Source organism: Xiphophorus maculatus, chromosome 12 (assembly GCF_002775205.1).
Source record: "Xiphophorus maculatus strain JP 163 A chromosome 12, X_maculatus-5.0-male, whole genome shotgun sequence".
NCBI lineage: Eukaryota > Metazoa > Chordata > Actinopteri > Cyprinodontiformes > Poeciliidae > Xiphophorus > Xiphophorus maculatus.
Genome location: NC_036454.1, coordinates 9,474,548 through 9,495,848, shown reverse-complemented (window position 1 = coordinate 9,495,848; position 21,301 = coordinate 9,474,548). Strand labels below are relative to the sequence as shown.

The following is a 21,301-nucleotide window of genomic DNA, read 5'->3' as shown; positions in this document are numbered from 1 at the left end:
AGAATGCAGGCGAAAGTCTTCCTGAAGCCTGTGTGTACAACATATTGATTTTTTTCCCCCCTACGCTCATTTTATCTCTTTGTTATCTTGTGGCTTTATCTTCAATTGTGAATTGGGGAAAATAAGAATAAAAAATCTACTTTTACTATCTATTGCATGGGGCTTAGTGTTCATATTTTATTTCTACTGTTATTTTGTGCCTTCCACTCTCATAGCCATGTACATTTATTTTTTAGATTCTTTAAAAGGAGCTTTGGGTTTTGGCCTCAACTTAGTAGAACTCAATGCCTCTCTGATGAATCAAACTGATAAGACATTTAATCATTTTCTTTATGTCTGTGAAAATTGGTTATTGTTTGTAGGTAACTAACAATTTCAAAAATATAAAAAGTACCACATCAACACAAAAAAATGACCAGATGCATCATCTCCATAAATTTCATATTAATTTTGACATTTTTTTTATCCCAGAGTTAACTGATGATACCATCACTAACTTTAATGATATTTCAAAAACAAACATTAAGTGCCAAAGTTTGAAATTGTAAACCAACATACTTCAATACAGTTTACAAATAATTATCTAACTAGATTTGCCTTACCAGATTTGACAGAAACATAGTTTTTGTAGCCTCTTTTCTAATCAGATAAGGTAGAGTATCTGGTTTACTCTGTCTTACAAACCTGACATTTAATCATAGTTGGTACATTTTAATTGGGTTGAGGTTGGTGCCATATCTGAGGTTTAATCTTAACCAACACCTCAGTCTTTCTCTCCGTAACATAAAACTACTATAAAACTTTTCTCCAGAAACATTTAGCTTTCCCATGCGGACACCTATGGGAAAGCTATAGGTGTCATGGAGATGTCACATTCGCCATGGAGAATGTGGATGGCGACGCTACACTCACTTCTCTGTAAATACTGGCAGTAGTTTATCATAGGTTTGGACCTTAGAGTTTTGCAGCTTGTTTTTTTATCATCCTAACCACTTTCCTGTTGTCTTATGGTGATAGATTGGGTCTGGCAGATTAAAATTAGAAAGAATTGGCTACCAAACAGAACAACAATTCCCCATCAGAACGGTTTTTGGTTTGGCCGAAGCAGATTAATGTTAAGGGTATTGAATTGGCGGTTAAAATTGTAGGCTATGTTTAAAAGTCAGGGCCAGGAAACAATTTTAAGTGAGCCTAAAATGTTTGACAAAAAGAGAATTCAGATCTCCATCTAGAATTAGGTCAGGTCTTTGATGGCTATGAAAACTGTGTGACTTCTGTATCTCAAATCTAATTCTTGCCTCTGAACATTACTTAAATTATGTGATTTATTTTAGTCCCACTTTTGAAAAGAAATATTTGAGGGCATTATTCAGAGCCCACAATTTGACATTTATGCCCATGATGAGGTAATTTATACCAGATTTTTTTAAATTTAATTAAAACTTGATAAATACAGAAGATAACTTAAAAGAAAGATATAAAAAAAAATACGAGAGTCACCACATTACTCCAGAGATTAAATTACTAAAACATGGTTGAGCAAATTGTCCTCCAAACCTCCAAGGATACACTGTGCAACCACAGCAGAGATGGAAGCAAATCTCTTTATTGCTGATTGTTTTGAAAATGTTTACGAATTTCACAGAAACACGACAGAAAATGTTGAACAAATGTTTCATTAGCATTATAAAATCTAAAATAAATATCATGCTGTTTCAGTTGTCACAATGTATTGTAGGACAGTGGAGTTCTAGTCTGTTTTATATATTTTCACAATCTGCAGAAAAACAAATTCAGTAAAGTAATTTTCTTGCACAAATTACAAAAAATTACAAGCACATCTCTTCTATTATCGATTAGTTAATCGATAATAGAAGAGACATGCTTTTGCCTCACTACACAATCATCCTTGTATTTACTGGTGATGAGATGATTTGAACAGTGTTTATGGGGGACAGTTATTGATCAGTGTGTGTGTGTTGTTTTTTCTTTCTATCCTGTGAAGGTGCTGTATCTGCTGGGGGCGATGTCTCTGTCCATGGCTCTGCAGCTGGACCGTCACGGTCTGTGGAACCTGCTGGGACCTAGCCTGTTCGCGCTGGGCATAATGGCTGTAGCATGGGTAAGGGGATTTCCTATGCTCAGGTTCAGACCATTTCTCATTAAATCAAGTTAATTTTCCTATTAGGTTTTATTGTACTTGAGGGAAAATTCTAAAATAGATGTGATCAGATGGGTGAAGGTGTCTTTTTTTTAGGGATTATAAAAACTGCCTTAAACTACTTCAAGTAATGCTTTAAATAAAATTATTTGTTCAAAAGAATTTCTGAAAGCTGCACAGTTTGAATCCTGTCTTTCATATTCACAGTAATCAACACAGCTCTGAATGCATTATAAAGAGGTTTTCCCACAGGATGAAAGACAATTATTTCAACGCATCTGTGCTTAATGTTCAAAGCCACGCTGGTTCAAACATGCAGAAGAAATGTGTTTTCTGTGCTGTCCATGTTCCATGTGCTAGAAGGTGTTAAAGCATTTAATCTATCATGTAAGCCAATTGAGGGCTAGAACATGTGTGTGTGTGTGTGTGTGTGTGTGTGTGTGTGTGTGTGTGTGTGTGTGTGTGTGTGTGTGTGTGTGTGTGTGTGTGTGTGGATAAAAACTAGAGTTTCTGACCAACATAGCTAGTTTATATTAGCATGGAAGAGGCTTTAAAAGTTTTTCTGCCTGTGGGGTATTAGTCATGGCTTGTAGTTCCATTATAACTCTGCGTGTACTTTCACTGACTCTTCGAGTCATAATGTACTCCCTGAACTGAGAAGATAAAAATAATAGTCTTTTAGGGAGGATTCTTGAAAAAAATAGAGCCTTTAACACCAACCCCTCTAGATGTGAGTCTGAACACAAGTTTGTTGTTTCCTTGGAGAAACAAACAAGTGTTGAATAAAATGTAGGAGTTCTGTTTATGAGAGTTGGTTTACCGTTTCCTGAAGGATCCCTTGAAAGCTAGAAGAGCTTTAAATCCTCCATGCAAAGGCTTGTGTTTGAGCACATAGAGGACAAAGCATTATTATAATAAAAACAAAATTTGACATTATTTTTCAAAACAAATTACCAAAAACATTGAAAGTTAATACATCTATTTGAGATTTAGTGTAGATTGTTCCTTGACATTCATACCTCTCTCCATATATTTTAGCAATTATCTGTTTCTAAAAAAGTCCAATAAACCCTGATCTAAAACTGATCCATTATCATGTATTCTACTTCACAACTTGACTACATCAAACAATAATTCAGTCATATTTTTAAATATATTACTATCTGGTGGTCTCATGGAACCAACAGTGGTTGGTAATATGCATGGGTTATAAATAAATGTTCCTTTGTTGATTCTTGAGAAAATGCTTCTTTAAATAAAATTCCAAGCCTCCTCCCTTTTTCCCAGCACACGGCCAGCAAAAGAGACTAAAAATATATTAATTTGTAGATTTTTAAATTAACATTTTTTTAGTCCACATAGAAACCTACAATGAGCACTGTAAGTGTGCAACATCTTACATTGTTGATGACTGTATGTGTATGATCTCTGCTATACATTTTATTACTGCACATTAATATTGTCAGCAGTTATTGACATAAACTTGGATCACTCTGGCAGTTCAAATTTGATGTTGAATTTCGGCCAGAGTCCACAGTTTCACAGCAGCTGTTGCTACATTTGATACTGCTTTGTTCGGCTGAACATCGTCTGTTTCAGTGTGAAGGTACACTGATGAGCGTTCCAGTTGTATCATTCCAACTCATCAGCTGATTATGAACCCACTGGAATCATTTTCAAAAATCTAAGAGACACGGAAAGCACAGAAACATACTGCTTTTGATTTTGCTGCTCGACTGCAGCCTGACTTAAAATCCAAATGTTTTCTTTATTGTTGGTGGTGCTAAAGCAGAGCAGCTGCATGAAGACTGGGCCACCTGTGAGTGCTTTGAAATGAGGTAGCAACCCATGGCAGCAGCTGTTTCTTCTTGATAAGAGACTAAGCGTTCATACTAGACTCCAAAAATACACCAGGTCACTAGTTGCTGTTTTGCAAATTGGTTGCCAGAAGTGTCTGAGTAGTTGCTGTATATAGCAACAAGCTTAATGAATTGGCAACATTGGCTGTTTGCATCCTACATCTCCAGTGTATCTGTTTGAATGACAAAACCAGAGAGGTCCCTGTGGAGCCAGTCAAAAACAAAAGCACAGCTTTGCTCTACCTGCAGGTGTACATAATGCATGTGTAGATGAATTAAAGCTAAACACAGAGGAGAATCTTTTTTTAGATGAAACTGAAGTAAGGACCAGTTCTACCATCATGAATGGTTGTGGAGTATGTTACTTTTTAAATCTATTTATTTAATACTTATTAATATAGTTTTATTGTTGTGACAAAAATACTAATTGAGGCTAGAATTTCATCTCACCTTAGATTTGTAAATATGACACTGAACACCTGCCCCTCCAAGATTAAACTTATCAACTAAGTTAAATGGACAATAAAGCCAATAAAAGTAGGTGATCATTTATATAATATGCCATAAAAAATTGCATACTGCAAAGAATCCTGTGCTTTAAAATCTTTCTTAAAAGGTTGACTTACTGGTTTACCAAACACTAGCAGATTCCTCTTTTCAGTCGATTTTCTGTAGGCACTGGCAGATTTGTAATTTAATTATAAATGTCATGTTGTCATGTGCAATTTAACAAATACAAACTCCAAGCATTAGCTTTTTGTGTATTATGACAAGCTCTACATAATACAAGTCTAAACTCTGAGACGGCATTTCTAATCTTTCCCTGCCAAATGAAAACTAGCTACAAAACTGAACTCCTCACAGCAACTTCTTTAAAAAAAGAAGAAAAAAAAAAAGAAACTTACTTGGATCTACTGCTAATGTTGCAGAATTTAAAGATAAACCTGGGCAACTGCTTTGATTACTTGACAGTTAATAATTTATAGGCTGTTCGGCTGAGATTGTCTGCATTTCAACAGTCTTCCCTCCGCGCTGCGCCTCTCGGATTGAGCGCCACACGATCTCTACAAGAGCCCTTTCATTTCAGCTTGTCATGTTTCTGCAAAGCTTGGCATTCTGAATGCTCCCAGACACCACCAAATTAGATCAGTGAAGCGGAGGGCACAGAGCGTCTGCTGCTGCCGCTGCGTAGGGGTGTCATTAGCAGTAAGAGGAAGGGGAGCGGTTCCGATCAGTCGGTTCCAAAATATCCCTATTTCTCCAAACTAAATGAAGTCTCTGACTGGAGCGTGAAAAGACTCTCCCAGTTTAGAATTGTTTGCTTTAACAAAAAAAAACATGCAGCGCAGAAGGGAACTGAACAGCCAAAATACATTTTGTTTTTCACTTCACTTCGCACAGATTATTAGTCGTCACTCTAAACTGTATTCTGCACAATAACTTAATCACAGCCATTTCCTGTAAGAGTATTTGTAATTATTTTTGCATCTAATGTAGAGCGCGCATTTCCCTTGATGGCATTGCAGTTCTTCATGGTAACATTTTCTGGAAGATCTTTAAGAAGTGCAAGTAATCAGTGCTCAGGAGCTGATGAAAATAGAGATGGAGTGAAATGAAATGTTGAAGTGTTTTTCTGCTGTGATTGTGGCGCTTCTGGGAACAAATGAGCATAATCTGTTGATTAAAACAAACAGAGACACCATATCCAGTAACTGCGAAACAGAACATGAGCATACATGACAGGATAGATAAGAGACTGACTAACAAGTCAAATTCATCTGCTGATCAGTCTGATGCACGTGGTGAGGAATACAAACCCCTCAGAATAACACAAGTGGAGATTATTTAAAAAAAATCACTGTCCCTCTGCTCCTGAAGTTAGAACAGGTCCTTTATCTAAAATCCTACTTTAATTATGTGTGAGCTCCAACTCCAATGACCTGTCTCTGAATTGACCACTCTACATGAAAAGAAATAGATATGGATATTAACAAGTCCATTTATGCCTTTTTCTGCCGTGCTTAGGCATTTTCCACAATAGTTACCTGACCAGGTTCTGCTGCAGCTCTATGCTTCACAGCTGACATGAGTTTCTTGACAGACATGTTCTTAGTTTTGAGGTCCAAATAATTCTGATTCATCTGTCTAATGATCATTATTCCAAAAGTCCATCCCACGAGTTCCATCTTTCAGCCTTCATGTTTTATTCTTCATGGCTCTCTTATTTATAGCGTAGCTTAATCTGCAGACTTTTTTTCCCAAATTATGTGAAATAATCTAATATTTTCTGTATAATTGAAACTCTCATAGAAAGGAAGACGGACAAGATTTTTCTGTGTTTTAGTTTTATTGTGAAAATGCTTTTTTTTTTTAGAGAGAGATTTAATTTTAGTAATTTGTATTACTATTTGTGGGTTTTTGTAGATTCATGCCAGTATTATATTTAAAATAAAAAGACACCAAACATCGCTCAGTATATTCTGAACATAATTCTGGGTAAAGCTTACAGCAGCATTAACATGATTTGTTTGGTGATCCTATCAGACTGTGCGCACCATCCGCCGCCGGCGCTGCTACCCTCCCACGTGGAAGCGCTGGGTCTTCTTCCTGTTCCCCGGCACCATGATCGCCACATCTGCTGTGGCTCTGTACGCCTTCGTGGAGACGGAGGAGAACTACTTCTACATCCACAGCATTTGGCACATGCTGATCGCAGGGAGCGTGGGCTTCCTTTTGCCACCTCGCGCCAAGCCAGACGCCAAGGTGACCCCGCTGAAGCGCAAGCGGGGCTGCGGATATCAGCTGTGCGTGAACGAACACGAGGAACTGGGCCTGGTGGACCCAGGCATCATAACCATCAATAGCATCTGTACCAGCTGATAAACTCCACATTCACTACTTTTTACCTTAGAGACACTTCATTGCCTTCTTTTACTGCAGAAATTCACACATGGAAATGAAGCCACAGAACTTTAAAAAAGGAAGAAGAAAAAATGTAAATACTTAAATCCTAATGTGACACTGAAATTTCTTTTTCTGTTGTAATGGTCATGGTAATTATGATCAGTATGTAATTATTATCTATAGTTGAAGTTCTGATGATTTGTGGGTGTATAGTGACACAGTGTTGCTTGTGGATATGTATTTAAAGTCAAAGCTGAAACACTGCTGCTATCTGACGGTGACTGTAAATCTGCTTCTGTTGGTTATTTATTGCTGGTCTTGTAAGCAGGCCAAGAACTATAGTGTGGGAAGGTACGGGTTGCTGTTAACGTGGACATAGATGGACGTTTACCAAGGGCACGGCTTTTCTGAAATTCTTTTAAGATATATCTTTTGCACTGAGACACAAAAATGTTAGTCTGTACATTTTTATAACAACAATGGGCATCACAAATGTAAAACCTAGCTGTCATGTGGAATGTTAGACTGTCTTTTGCAAATGCAATGTATCACTTTTACACGAATGTGCTGAGTGTTCTTAGAGGGAAAAAAACCCCAGACCTCCTGAAAGAGAAGAGAAAAGGCAGGAATACCTAAAATGATAGATTTTTATTATTTTATCTTTTTTAAATGAGGTTGTAAGGTGTATTTGTCAGCATCTTACCAACAGCTAAATGCATTCTGAGTCACCTCAGTTGGAGAATTACTGAAAAATTTTCTTAGAAGAGGAAAAGCCTTTATGGTCATTTTTTTCATCAGTTCTGATTCTGACAGAGTGAAAAATATTTTTTTCACACTGTCACACTTACATATTTACCTAGGATTCAGATTTGTAATCATGTGATACTGCAGCATCTGTAGACATAATGTCGTAATTATTGTTTGGACATGCCACGAGTGTCACAACTCTGACCTTCAATCTATACAGCATATTTTCACCACTGCAAAGGAATTGATATATATTGTACACCAGTGATACAGCAATGGCAAGATAACATTACTAAATGTTACATGATGCAGACACTCTGTCTGCACTGATGGTTTAACTTTGTCATGTTGAATACTTACGGTTACGGACACAGCAGGGAACTTGGACCAATGTTCTAATGAATTCATTAAATCTTTGATCAGCAGTAAAGCATTACATTTTCACCAAGATAGTCATGGCATTTAGTATGGGGAAAAATCCTATAACACAATATAACTTGCTCTACCCTAAATTGGAAATTGATTTGGCACATTTCATCAATACACATGGAATATTTGTAATGGGCCATTACACAAGTGATACATGACTTATATATTACACCAGACTTTACATTTCACAGAATGCATTTTATTACTTCACATTTCAATCCAGATAAAAAATGGTCAAAATTCATGTCAAAATGAGAAACAGCGCAGCAGCACAACAACCTATAGGCACTCCTCTTATTATCCCGTTGAGACTCATGTGGTTACACATGAATTTGATGGAATTTGGTAGAATTGAAAACTATACTGTTAACATTTCAGATGAAATGTTAACAATACAGAAAGCATTTTTTTTTATAAAGGCAGGGAAATTAAATATGTGAGTCCATTGGAGTCTCATGGGGCACTTTTGGCCATGAATGTTTCCAGAGGGAATATCTGGCACCACATAAAAATGCTAAAGCAGTCAAACAATTTTGTTACTGCTTTTTCATGTTTCCAGAACTCTAATAACCACATAAGTCTGGTGCCCTGCACATTTATTTATTGGAGAATAATTAACTTTTTAAACCGTTTTGTTTTGTAATCAACAAGAATCTGTATAATCAGTGACTTTTAAGTTTGTAAAATTCTGACCACAATTTAATGTTTGATAAATAGTTTAGTAAATTTATGATACAGTTGTATCACAGTATAAGGTTTTGTTTTCCAAAGAGTTCAGACATGCATTAACAGTATAAAAGGCATATTAGAATAAAAAAAATACTGGATTACAAAAATGTTATCAAAAAGAAAAAGTCCAAATATTCAAGTCAAAATACTACTTTTCTGGAAATTTGTTAAAATTGTGTTTCTTAAAATTTGGATTGCTTTTTTACTCATTCAAGCAGAGAAAATATCCCTTGGTATATTCCAAATATAATTCTAATCAGTTTATCCAGCATTGTTTTTTTATTTTATTTTCATCCTATCAGACATTGTGAACAATCCTTTTTATTGACGCTGCTGTTTCTTTGCAAAACTTTATGCCACAAACACTTACACACAGGGGTGAAACATGCATTCTCAAGAAACTATTTTAAAAATGTAAGAATTTGCATTTGTATTCATAGTGGAAATATTCTCTGGAAATCTTTCAGCCCAGCTCTCTCATGAGAATTTTAAGTTGATTCTCCAAACTGATGATGACTTGTTTTTTGACCACTTAAGATGATGACTACTCTTACCTACTCCTCAAAGCAATGCTTCAAAAACAACAGACTATTCTTTTAAGAGACCTCAGACATAGACCTTTCCTCGCCACTCTTTTTCTGACAGGACCTCTGTGACACCACATTCATGAACAATAAATGTTTTCTTTCTTTGCCTCGGTATCACTTTGCTGCTCTCAAAGCTTTTAAACACTGCACAACTGGTGAAATCTCTCACTAAGACATCATATTGCCATTCTTGGCCCTAATGGAAGCCAGTGGTTCTCAGACAGTGGGATGAAATGCTGTCAACAGCATCCTCTCAGGAATAGAGCAGGAGTGGAGATAAATAATTCTTCTATACAAGCAGCAGACTGAAGGCCGTTCCAGAGAATGCTGTCGATATGTGGCTTTTTTTCCTTCCTTTTGGAAGAAAAAGCAGAGTTGTGAGACTTTTATGAGTCTCTGCTATGTTCCCCCTCGGTGTGATCCATCATTTCCTGTGCGCACCAGATAGTTACGAGAGTATTTCAGGAAGGCTGAAAGGATTTATTATTTTAGCAATGCAAATCCTGGTCCAAGGTAAGCGGTGACTGTACCTGGACTTGATGTCACACGTGGAGGAAACGATTGCTATTAAAGGTATAGTTTGACATTTGGGAAATTGTACTCACCCTCGCTCATGTTATGGATGGACTGCCATTGCTCTCACGATGTTAACAGCTACAGCTTTTTTTAAAATATCTTTTAGCTGAGAACAAAAGATTGGAAACGAGGGGAAACAGCTCAGCTCGGTTTGAGCTGGTTAGACAGAACAAATAAAAATCTTTAGAGGTATGGTTGCCATAGTTTCAAATTTAACAAACAAGCAAATGCTGGAGTGGTATCGATTTCCCTCAGCAATAAACTAGATGAGCACATTTGCCAAAAATGTCAGTCTATTTCTATTAGAATAATAAAATTTGTAAAAAGAAAAAAGAAATCAATGTTAGGGTTCTTTTTTAATAATTTAGCAAGTATTTAAATCCAAAGCTATGAATAAGTCACACACATGCATACTAATCGGCCAGAATAAATAGCATCCCTTTTCTTTTCGCTTTTGTAAGCAAAGAAGTTCTTCCCGGAATAAGATGCAGGATTACTCCACCACTGCAGCTAATTACACCAGATTTTTGCCCTGTGTTTGCCTATTCAGCTTTGAAAACATGACAGAATCAGGTCACACGAGGCCAAACAAAGTCCTTATATTTACTGTTTTTCTCTATCCGCAGATATTTTCTCCCCTTGACAAATCTTTAAGCAGTGCATGGCTTTAGCCCTAAATAAGAAAGAGGCCATATGAGCAATGCTAAATGCCTTATGCTTTTCATAAAATTTAGATGAATCATACCTTGGTATCATTTGTGATATTTTAATTTACAGAGGATTATTTATTAACCACAAGTAACATCCCACACAATTTTGCTTTCATATTTTCATTAAAAAGAAATGCAAATTAGCCCTCTTTGCTATTTTTTTTTCAATGCAAGCAAATAATTGAAGATGTGTCTCTGAAATGATTATGTCAATAACAAAGGAGAGGAGGGAAGGGAAATCCCAAAAAGAAATTCAGATCTCTCTACCTGCTCAAAATATAAAAAAATGAATAATTTATATTTTCTTTATTTTTCTCAGTGATGTCCATAAAAAGCAAAGTAATGGGAATTCCTGTAATACAAAACTCAGTATCTCGAATACAGAGTGCACCCCTTGGTACAAATAAAAGGCATGTAGCTGTGCCTAATGAGACAAATCAGGCCCAGATGACAAAATTTCACATATTAAAATTTCAAACAGTGAATATTTATTTAGTTAAACATCACATAAAATCCACGCAAACATCTTGTTTGTATTCATGGGTTCTTCTCAAACATACAATATTACTCAAAAACAGCATACCTGACATCACAAGAGTATTTTCAGCTGGACAGTTTACATTTCAATATTTTCTGCTGATTTTAGTGTGAACGGATGGGCTTCAGAGCTGATATACGATACAATACACTGTGCCAAAATACAAGTTTGTGTAATGATTTGTTTCATGATACTTTATGATACTTTATAATACCACATGGTCATCTGTTTTAGCAATAGCATGCTTAATATACACGGATTAAATTCGTGGACAAAACCAACTTTAGAGGACAAAGAAATTATAGAGCCAGAAAACATCTTTAAAGGATGAAACAAATACATCTCTATTGACTACATATAATTTGAGTATCTGGAGAAAAGCCACTCTTTAGGCCAGGAACACTAATATACGTACATGGATGATGCCATATCAGTGGGAACTGCCCCGTGGTACTGTCTATTATTGCAAAAAATCTGTGTAACCATGTTTTTGGAAAAGCACTCTCACTTTCTGATTCAAAATCTGATTTTGAGGAAAATCAGACTTCAGATTTTGTGTGCTGAAGCTGAGAGACATCTAAAGGTTGTCTCTCGGTGGAAAGTTTGAGACCACAGGCCTTAAGAAAAGTATTCAAATTTTATGTTAATAAAAAAAAGAATTCAATTCAATTTAGTTTATTTATATATTGAACAAGTTTTAAATTCACAACATTTTATGTTGTCATTTTACAGAACAAAATGTCTGTTCAATTAAATGATACAAACTGATTTAGTTTAAAGTAGTCCAAATGTTTTCCACATAAGGAAATCCATCATATTGCTTTGAATCACTTCATAAAAGAGACAGAAAGGACATTAAGAATGGAACATAATCTTTAAAGTTGTTAGATCTACTATAATTTATCTCAGGGTGGCGCAGTTTGTTAGATTAAACTCAAAGGTTATCAAGCAATGGTCAGGCAGAAAAGAGTTAGTGATACCATATGTCGGCATAAGGTTCAGAGTATGAAGACTAAAGTTGGTAGGTTGGTGGATTTTTTGAATAAAGCCAGTTGAGTCTAAAATAGCATTAAAGACTGTATTTAGGCAATCACTTCCAGTGTCAACATGAATGTTAAAATCCCCCACTGTAATTACTTTTTCTTTTTTTAACACTAATTTGAATAAGAAAACAGAAAACTGATCTAAAAATTGAGAGTGAGTGCCTGGTGAATAAAACAAAAAAATAAGCAGAAGTGGTTTGAGCATTTGCAATCTGAATGAGAAAAACAATCCAAAAGAATTGTAGCTATTAATTGGCCTGGGACTAATCAATAAATCTGACTGAAAGATGGTTGCTACTCCTCCTTTCCAAGGAATGTGAAAATTTTAATTAATTAGAAGAAGTTGACTAATTTAGATGAACATAATCCTCTTGCTGCAGCCAGGTGTCTTTAAGACTAAATACACCAATCTGATTATCCTTAAGTCATTAACTAATAATTTATTTGAAGAGAAAGACTTTATATTCAATAAACCATGTTTAATTGTTTCAACTTTCTATTTGGTCAGACTAGTATTTATTCCTATGGGATGTTTAATCGATTTGACTTTGGCCTTGAGGAAGACATTGTCTCAATAGGGTAATGGGTGGGTAATAATACAGAAGCTATAGAGAAGTTTGTAAACTATGACTCTGCTTCCAAACAAGCATTTTTTAAATTTGCTTTCTGCTTGATATGATCGATCTACTGCACAAAACCTGCCACTATGGGCTTACAAAAAACAAGCAAAGCACGTGGGACATCGCAGCAGGGTGACTACATGGCAGGTGATTGTTCTCAAAGTGTTGCAGATCTGTAGTCGAGCTTTTATTAGATTTTTTTTTTCTTCACTCAGTTAGAGTGTGGTTGAAACTGGTGGTGGAGGTAAAAGGCTTCTCCTGTTCAGTAACAGCAGAAGTGAACTGCTTCCTCCATGGAATAAGATTGAATAGATTTTATTCACCTTGACTTATTAAAGGTGGTCTCAAACGTTTCTGTCATTCTTTATGAACACAGTGGTGTAGAAATAGAAAGAATCTTTATTTTCTCTCAGTGGGAAAATGTAGCTGTACCAGGAGCAAAGTGACAGGCATGTCGAAACATGCTGATTCAACCGAAAGTAAAAATATAAAATAAGAATAAGAGACTGTACAGTCATGGAATATTTACAGCAATTGATCTTATGAGAGCATACGAATAATAAAAGATCAAGAGAAAATAAATGAAGATATAGACATTCAAGAGAAAATATGCAGAAATTAAAAGCATCTTAAATTCAATTTTCACCTCCTTCAGATATTGTAGGCTTTCAATTTGTTTGTAAAAATCATTTTATTTGTATTTAGCTTTTTCTACAGTCATTTTTTGTCCAGTGACAGTCCTAGTACCATATTTCCCCCCCTTAACTGGACCCATTTTTTTCATTCATAAAATGCCATAAATGATTGTTTTGTACCTAAACTCTCACAGCAAATTGGACAGTGTTTGCTTTAATTATGAGTATTGCAGAAAATGAAGAACCAAACAGGAGTTGAGCTTAGAAGTCTAGAAAACAGGAGAAAAACCCAGCAAAACAGAACCTGAAAGAGAACATGAGAAGCTTCAAACATCATTCAGCTCATCTTTTTGTGGATGTATCTGATTGGCCTGAGTAGGTCAGAGTTAGTTATAACGGAAAAGGGAAAACAAACATGAGTGAGTAGATATGTTGGTAGATATAAAAAAGTGAATAATTTACAAAACAAATTAATTACTTTACATTAGAAACTGAGTGAACATAGCTTCAATGAGTTTAAGAGCAACTTTCTCCAGACAGAATCACCAAACTTATTTCATATCACAAATCGTTGAGATTATTTATTTTAGTAAACAACAGCTTGTCCTTAACTCAGGTTGTATGTGAAAAATCATCATAATTCGCAGAAAAATATGCTTGAAAACATTATGTTGTGTGTAAACCTACTTCCTTTTATCAAACAGATTCCAGCTCAGAGATTTCTTCTACAGGTCTGACCATAATCAGGCTAATAGTGTGTGGTTAATGAAATTGAACTAAGCTTTCCACAAAATGTAGCTTACTGTAGTTAATGTAATTTGAATGTTGTTTTCCCTTTAATAAATTAAGTCATCATTCGAAAACAATTTTAGCCATCCACTCAGGGTTTTTTTTTGTCTCATAATTTAATGATCTTCAGCATTTAAGTGTTTAAATTTTTTTTGTTAAAATTGGGTAAGAGAAGAGTTCTGCTAAGAGAGCAAGTAATTTTTCACAGCACAGTACATGGCACTCTAAAGATTTAGTGGCACACTTTATCCAATAGAGTGCTTTATTCTCAGACTGCCTTTTGAGATGTGGTTCTGAGTAGACTGGACCTTTAGTTGTCAAGATCCACTCCTGTGGAATCAACTCCCACAGGATACAAGTATTGTTTGTTCTTTTCAAACTGGGCTCAGAACTTTTCTTTACTTTTCTTCTTTAAAGCATTTTTATGACAGAATTGGGCAACACCATTCATTTGGGACATGAGTCCCATAAGGCAGAGACCATATGTCCCTCTTCTTCAGTCTGTATTTTTCCTTCAATCATTTGGCTGCCATTTCACAATCTGAGGTTATAGGGATCTCTGCAAGTAAAGATCAAATGAAAGTTCACAATTTATCACTTGCAAACCATCTGTGTAACCCACATATTCAAGATATCCATGACCCATCCAAAGATAGGTGTAGCAAAAATAAACTGCAGAAAAATCTACTCTATTGAGAGCAAATGGAAGTTTTCACCCAATAATTTTACCCAGGCTGTGATGAGTTTTAAGCCAAAGAACATATTTGATTCTCAATGTCTGTTTCTCATTATTAAACATGCTGGTCAATCTGTAATGGTTTAGGCAACCATCTGGTGAAAGTCATCAAGTCCAGTGTTTGTTCTGCATGATTGCATAGCAACCAGGAAATATGGGCTCATTTTGGCTGACCAGATGCACACCAGGGTGCAAATGTTTGTCCATAATTATGGAAAATGTTAACCAAGTATAAATGACATGCTGAGAAGATTGGTGTAATTACAAGTAAAGGTACCAATGATTTTCTTTACTTTTTTGCCAATCTCTAGATTTTCTACTGCAATTCCAGTTCAACAGTCAAGGGGAAAGACACTAAAGTTTCTAATCAATGCATTACATGATATATGTGATCTTTAACCAACAACTTGCCCCGTTGGTCTTGTGAAAGTTTGAACTTGTGTGTCAAATATAAATGAGTGATTATTCAGCATTTATGAAGGATTAGGGGAAAACACAACACCAGGGAACAATTTTCTGTAATGAAAAGCAGATGCTTTTCTTGATGGAGGAGCAAAAAAAGCTCAACTTGAAAAACTACAAGGAACAGGGATAAAACCTGTTTCCTGAGATTTGCATTTCTTAAAAGAACATTAATCTGTTTATTCTTACAGTCTTCAGTCTTATAGCATCCCGTTCACCCTCAATAGTAACGTTTGCACAAATCCTAACTCCTTCTTGTACTTTTCAAGTTCTTTTTTTCACCTGTATCAAATGCTCAATTATTATCATTCTACCATGGTGATCTTCTGAGCTTTTGCTTCATTTGTAGCCTTTAGCCATAATAACAGCACAGCTCGAGGGATTACATATTTTGAGCCTGCTGGCAAATTCTGCTTTGTTATTTACAGCAGTCAGCTATGGATGCTTTAAAACAATGGAGAAAGTGAAATTGTTTGCTGAAATCCTTTTAGGAATAAAAATGTCAAATGTTTATGGTGCCCTAACCACGTAGTGTTTAATGCTAATGTCCCCTTATTAGTTGATGCTTCCATATTACTTGCTTTTACTTAATCTTTTGGGTGTGGCCAATGTAGAAACTACTTTATGAACCTTTTAATCATTTATTCATGCATTACCATCATGCATTACCACTCAAGTAGTGTAGAAATGCTCTACTCAAGTATGAGTTAACAGGTATGAGCCTAATAAGTATGAGCCTCCTACAGTAATGCTTGGATGATTGTCTTTCAGCTTGTACATATCCCATGGTTCTGGCAAGGATGTTAGTCTGTTTCAGAAGGGTTAAATCATTGACATACACCAAGGAGATAAAGAAAAATCAGAGACCACTAAAATGTGGTTGAGAACTGCTCAACATGTTATTTAAAAAATGGAAGCAGAATGTGTGGAATTATTGACTTCTAGGCAGAAATGTGATCAGAAACCTCCACTGCCCCCAAATGATAGGCGCACTTAAAAGTTTTGAAATCATATTCTACCTTCTGCTCACTGCCCTCACACCTGCAATCAGTTAGCTAATCAGCCCTGGTCCATTGTTTTCAGCATTCAACCTCCCAGTACTTAAGCCCCTGTTTCTCAGTCACTCCTCACTGGTTCCTTCCTCACTCCATCCTATGTTCTCCTAGCTGTTTTTTTATGAGTTGTGCTCTGCACTGGCTCCATGGTGGTTTAAGTAAGTTTTATTCTTTATTTTTCATTAAACATCTCCATTCACTCTACGCCTCTGCTGTTCTGCATTTGGGCCTGCCACCAACAACCACTTACCAAATGTGACAGAATGACCAGGTTATTCCATTAATAGATGTTTTTTCTTTGCTGTCGCAGCAATAATCCAAGATGTCAATGCTAGGATTCATGAGGGTCAAGAATGAGTGGTTCAGGGAGCATTAGACATAATTTTCACACATGCATTGGGAGCCACATGGATTTCTTCCAGACTTTAACCCCATTAAGAATCTTGTGGATGTCCTGGAGAAGGCTTTGCACTTTTGCACAGATCATTTTTCAAGATCTATATGAAAAATGAATACAACACTGGATAGAAATAAATCTTCGACTTTGCAAAGTGTGATTAAAACAACGCGATGGCAAATATGTGCCAAAATCAACAAACCTGATTTAAAAGATAAGGATTTCACTAATTTGCTTATACATAAGTTCTGTAAAAGCCCTTTAACAACCAGATAATTAACCAGAACTAGGTAATTGAAATACATTTGGGTGTAGCAAAAAATAACCCAGAAAGACCTCATTGGGGAAACACTTGTGTGTTCAAGTAAGAAAAAAATAAACTAATACAAACAAATTTTAGCAATACACCCTAGCAAAAACAATATTTTTACATCTTCAAGAATTCATATGTTCTGTATTCTATTTCTGCAAGCAGATTATTAACCCCATCCACAGGACTAAATTGGTTTGTGCTTGTTTTTCTGTGGCGGATGCACATCATTAGCAGCAGTATGGCAGCTGGCTTATATAAAGCCTGTGATTATTTTTTTCCTTAAGCATTTACTAAGATTCAACAATAGATATTTACTATTCACCTAAATACATTTGACCTATTTCATGGATTTCTTTGCAAAATCTGTTCTGATCTCTTAATGATTTTTCTCATGCTTTCGATACAAGATGTTTTTAGGTAATCAAAAAGTTGCCCATAAATGTTAAGCAGGCAAAAAGCAAGCCCACCTGCTGGGAAATAACAGCCACTGATGTCTTAAACCTTAAAAGAACATACTGGCAATGAGCCTGATTCACTTACTAGCTGATTAAATTCCCTTTCCTCTCAGAAATGACTCATACTAATAGCAATTGGTTTGTATAAATAGGTGAAGCAAAAACATTTTTTTACACCTCTAACAGCCTGGCTTGTAGAGGCTTTTGATTGCCTTTCATATATCTAGAAAAAAAAGCCATTTCTGTCAGGATCTGTGTTTTCTGTGTTCATTTAGAGTTTTTTGTGTCCTTGAGTCTCTTTGTTGTCCTGTCCTCCCCTTGATTGTTCCCAGGTGTGTCTCGTTCTGTCATTACCCTCCCATGTATTTAACTCCACCTGTGTTCCTTGTTCCCCGTCGGGTCCTTGTCAATGTCTTGTTGATGCGTCTCTGTGCGAGCTGCCTGTTGTTTTGGACTGTGTTTTTGCCATTAAATTTCGTTATTCATCTTACCTGGGTCCGCTGCGTCTGCCTCACCAACCCTCACCACACCGTTCCTTGACAATTTCAGATACACAGCATTTAGTAAAAGGGATCTAAGTAAAAACTCCCAATGGACATGTGGAAGCAATTAAATAAAAACTACAATCAGACAAAAAAGTAATTTTTAATCCAAGGAGAAACTTAATTTCATAAATCTTACATTTGACCAACTTCGTGTCTGGTATCCATAAATAATGTTTAAAATTTATGATAGGAGAACTACATTGTATATATTGTATATATACAGCATCTTACAAATGGTTAAATACCCTTTGAAAATATTCATATTTGATTGGATTATATTTATAAATGTCACATATTTTATATGACACCAACACAAAGCAAGGCATGATTGTGAATCAGAAGTGAAAAAAGAAAACTTTGTCCTTCTCATGTATTCATCAATGTTTTGAGCCATAAATATTTTGATGCAATTTCAGTTGGGTTTTCTTCAGCCTTTTCTTTGGTTTTGGTTGTTTGATGTTTTTCACTTGGATGTTCCAGTACTTTTAAAATTCATGTTAAATATCCTTATGTTAAGCTATGCTGGAAAACAAACAAGGTTTTATGTGGTGTCCTAGCTGTCTGGCTTTTTATATAGCATTTCTTTTGACTGAAGTCAATTTATTACATACAAATCAATGGTTCAATGTCACTTTACATTTTTTGCAAGAATGTATTGAAAGGTTTTGAGAAGCGAGAACATTGTTAAAAATGGATAGGCTTGAATGTTTGGCTTCATTTCTCCTCTCAGGCTTTGCTCTATCCCTCCTACAGAATCCTGTCAGTACACAGTGGACCCAAACACATCAGGCAGACAGCCAAGGCTGTCTGATGAGACCAGAAAGGTCATGCTACATTTCAGATGCCGTGTTGAGAGGGATCGGCTGAGTGTCAGAGCTGCGAGATTTAATAAAGTCTGTCGCGGTTTTATGCAACGTGTAGCCCCCACACAGACATCTGTCACAATCAACGAAATGATGAGGGGCTTCTGACACAGTAAAAAGCTGAGGGGGTTGATGCTACGCTGATGATGCTAGGAGTTTAAAATGAGTAGATGCTGCAACTTGCGAACTGAAGGCAGTTGTCCTTGTACTCCGATCTCAGATTTGACAGCTGCTGCCGAAGGACCCTGGCTTTAATTATCACTGCTGAGCATCAACAGAGGAATAACAACTGAAACTTAAGAGTTTTAGTTCATAAAGGTGAAAAAGAAAATGTTCTTATTTTTCAGCGGTTATTTTTTAAGTTAATTGAAGTGACTACAGTTAACAATGACATGAAAGACACTAAAATATTGAGATTAACCTACAGAAAATTGACAGGGGATTATGTTGTAACTACACAGATTTATCCATTATCACTTTGTACATCTGTTCAGCCTGTAGCTTGGATCTTTTATTGAAACTGTCATTAGTCAACTGTCAACTGGCAAACAGCTGAAACACTGACTTCTTTTAAATCTCAACTAAAAACCCACCTGTTTAGAATTGTATTTGAAATGTAATCAATTACAAATTTATGGATGGAACTTGACTTAATGCTTTGTTTTGATTATTGATTCTATATTGCATTGTGTTTCTGTGTTTGTAATGATGTAAAGCACTTTGAAATGTCTTGCTGCTGAAATGTGCTATACAAATAAAATTTGATTGATTGATTGATTGATTGATTGATTGATTGATTGATTGATTGATTGATTGATTAAAATACTATTTATGGGCAGTTTGTTAATCCCATAGTTATTAGTTGATGTGAACAGTAGTGATTTTGCAAGCAGACAAAAAAGTAAGTTCAGCCATAACACTTGCTGGTGATTTTGCTCCATTCTAATTTTATTTCTTGGTGGTTTGGGAAACTTTGTACGAGACACTTTCTATTATAAAAGGGAGCTTCTGCTTTCTGACAATGCATTGATTCTAGGAGTGTAACAGTAAAGGTATTTGTACAGAAAATGTCTGAGGTAGCCTGGTTGGTTTGGTACTTGCATGCACCAAATACAGAATTGTTTTATCCTGAAAATATATGTGCAGAACTAAGAATGCAATACAATGTTCTGTACCATAACTTTAAAAAGTGACACAATAACAGAGAGGAATCACAGCAATCACCAATGTCTGCTATTTTGAAATATTAAGGTTTCTCTTGCAGTTACAGTGTAGAAAGAAAGGTGGACCAAAAGTAAACCTAAACATCTCATTTGAAATAACATGAAGTTGAATGTAAACACCACTGGCACAGAAAAAATAAGCTAATGTCCACACTAACCTTCCTGGAGCATTGGACCATTTGCAACGATGCACGGCATGTGATGTGACAACAAACCGGTACTGTTGCGATGAATACCTTTGACCAGAGGAGATTTCAAGGAAGAGATTTTGCAGTTTGTATTATGTATTCAAATATACTAGATTTTCTAAATATAAAACAGAAATGTCCAAAGTGATTTCAACCTTCTTCTTTTTTTATGTCTGTAGAGCCTTATAAAAAACGTTGTAAGCAGCATTGGACATTTACAAGAGGATTTATTTTTGTAAAATCTGGTCATCCACTTGAAATAGTTCTATTCTGGCTGCTTTTTATTCTCTTCATTCCAGTAAACTCATAACAAACCCAACAGTGACTTTAAAGTCAAAGTACCATCCTGTAATATTTGTGTGCCACTACACCCTTAATCAATTTGGATCCGACCGGGACATGTTTTGCACCATCTTTGAAAATGTTCATTTCAAAGGGCATGTATCAGTATTTCTCATGCTTCTCCTTGTAAATTGGATTTAAGCTTATAGCTTACACTTTCTGAATACATTTCCATGGCTAAAATCAAGGAACATATATTTAAAACATGCATAAAAGAAAAAAGGTTGAGCAAAAGGCAGCTGGGAACTCATCTGAAAGTTTCTGTTGTATGTAAAATACATTTGGGATGGAAAACTTGGACATCAGTGCATGATGCAAAGTTGAACCAAGATAAATTAGTGACAGCCAATTTGAGTTCATAAAGTGACAATTTGTATAGTGACTATGCAGGAGAA

The 21,301-nt window shown here is 35.8% G+C and overlaps 1 protein-coding gene across 1 annotated transcript in view; it reads left to right on the top strand.

Annotated features, from left to right (window-relative positions):
* tmem8b (transmembrane protein 8B) overlaps positions 1–9,523 on the top strand; it is a 50,970-nt gene extending 41,447 nt beyond the window's left edge. The window contains exons 12-13 of the mRNA XM_005800977.2: positions 2,006–2,122; positions 6,565–9,523. Coding sequence (XP_005801034.2) covers positions 2,006–2,122; positions 6,565–6,900 — 453 coding nt within the window. The 3' untranslated portion in view covers positions 6,901–9,523. The remainder of the gene's footprint in view (positions 1–2,005; positions 2,123–6,564) is intronic.
* Positions 9,524–21,301: the final 11,778 nt, after the last annotated feature.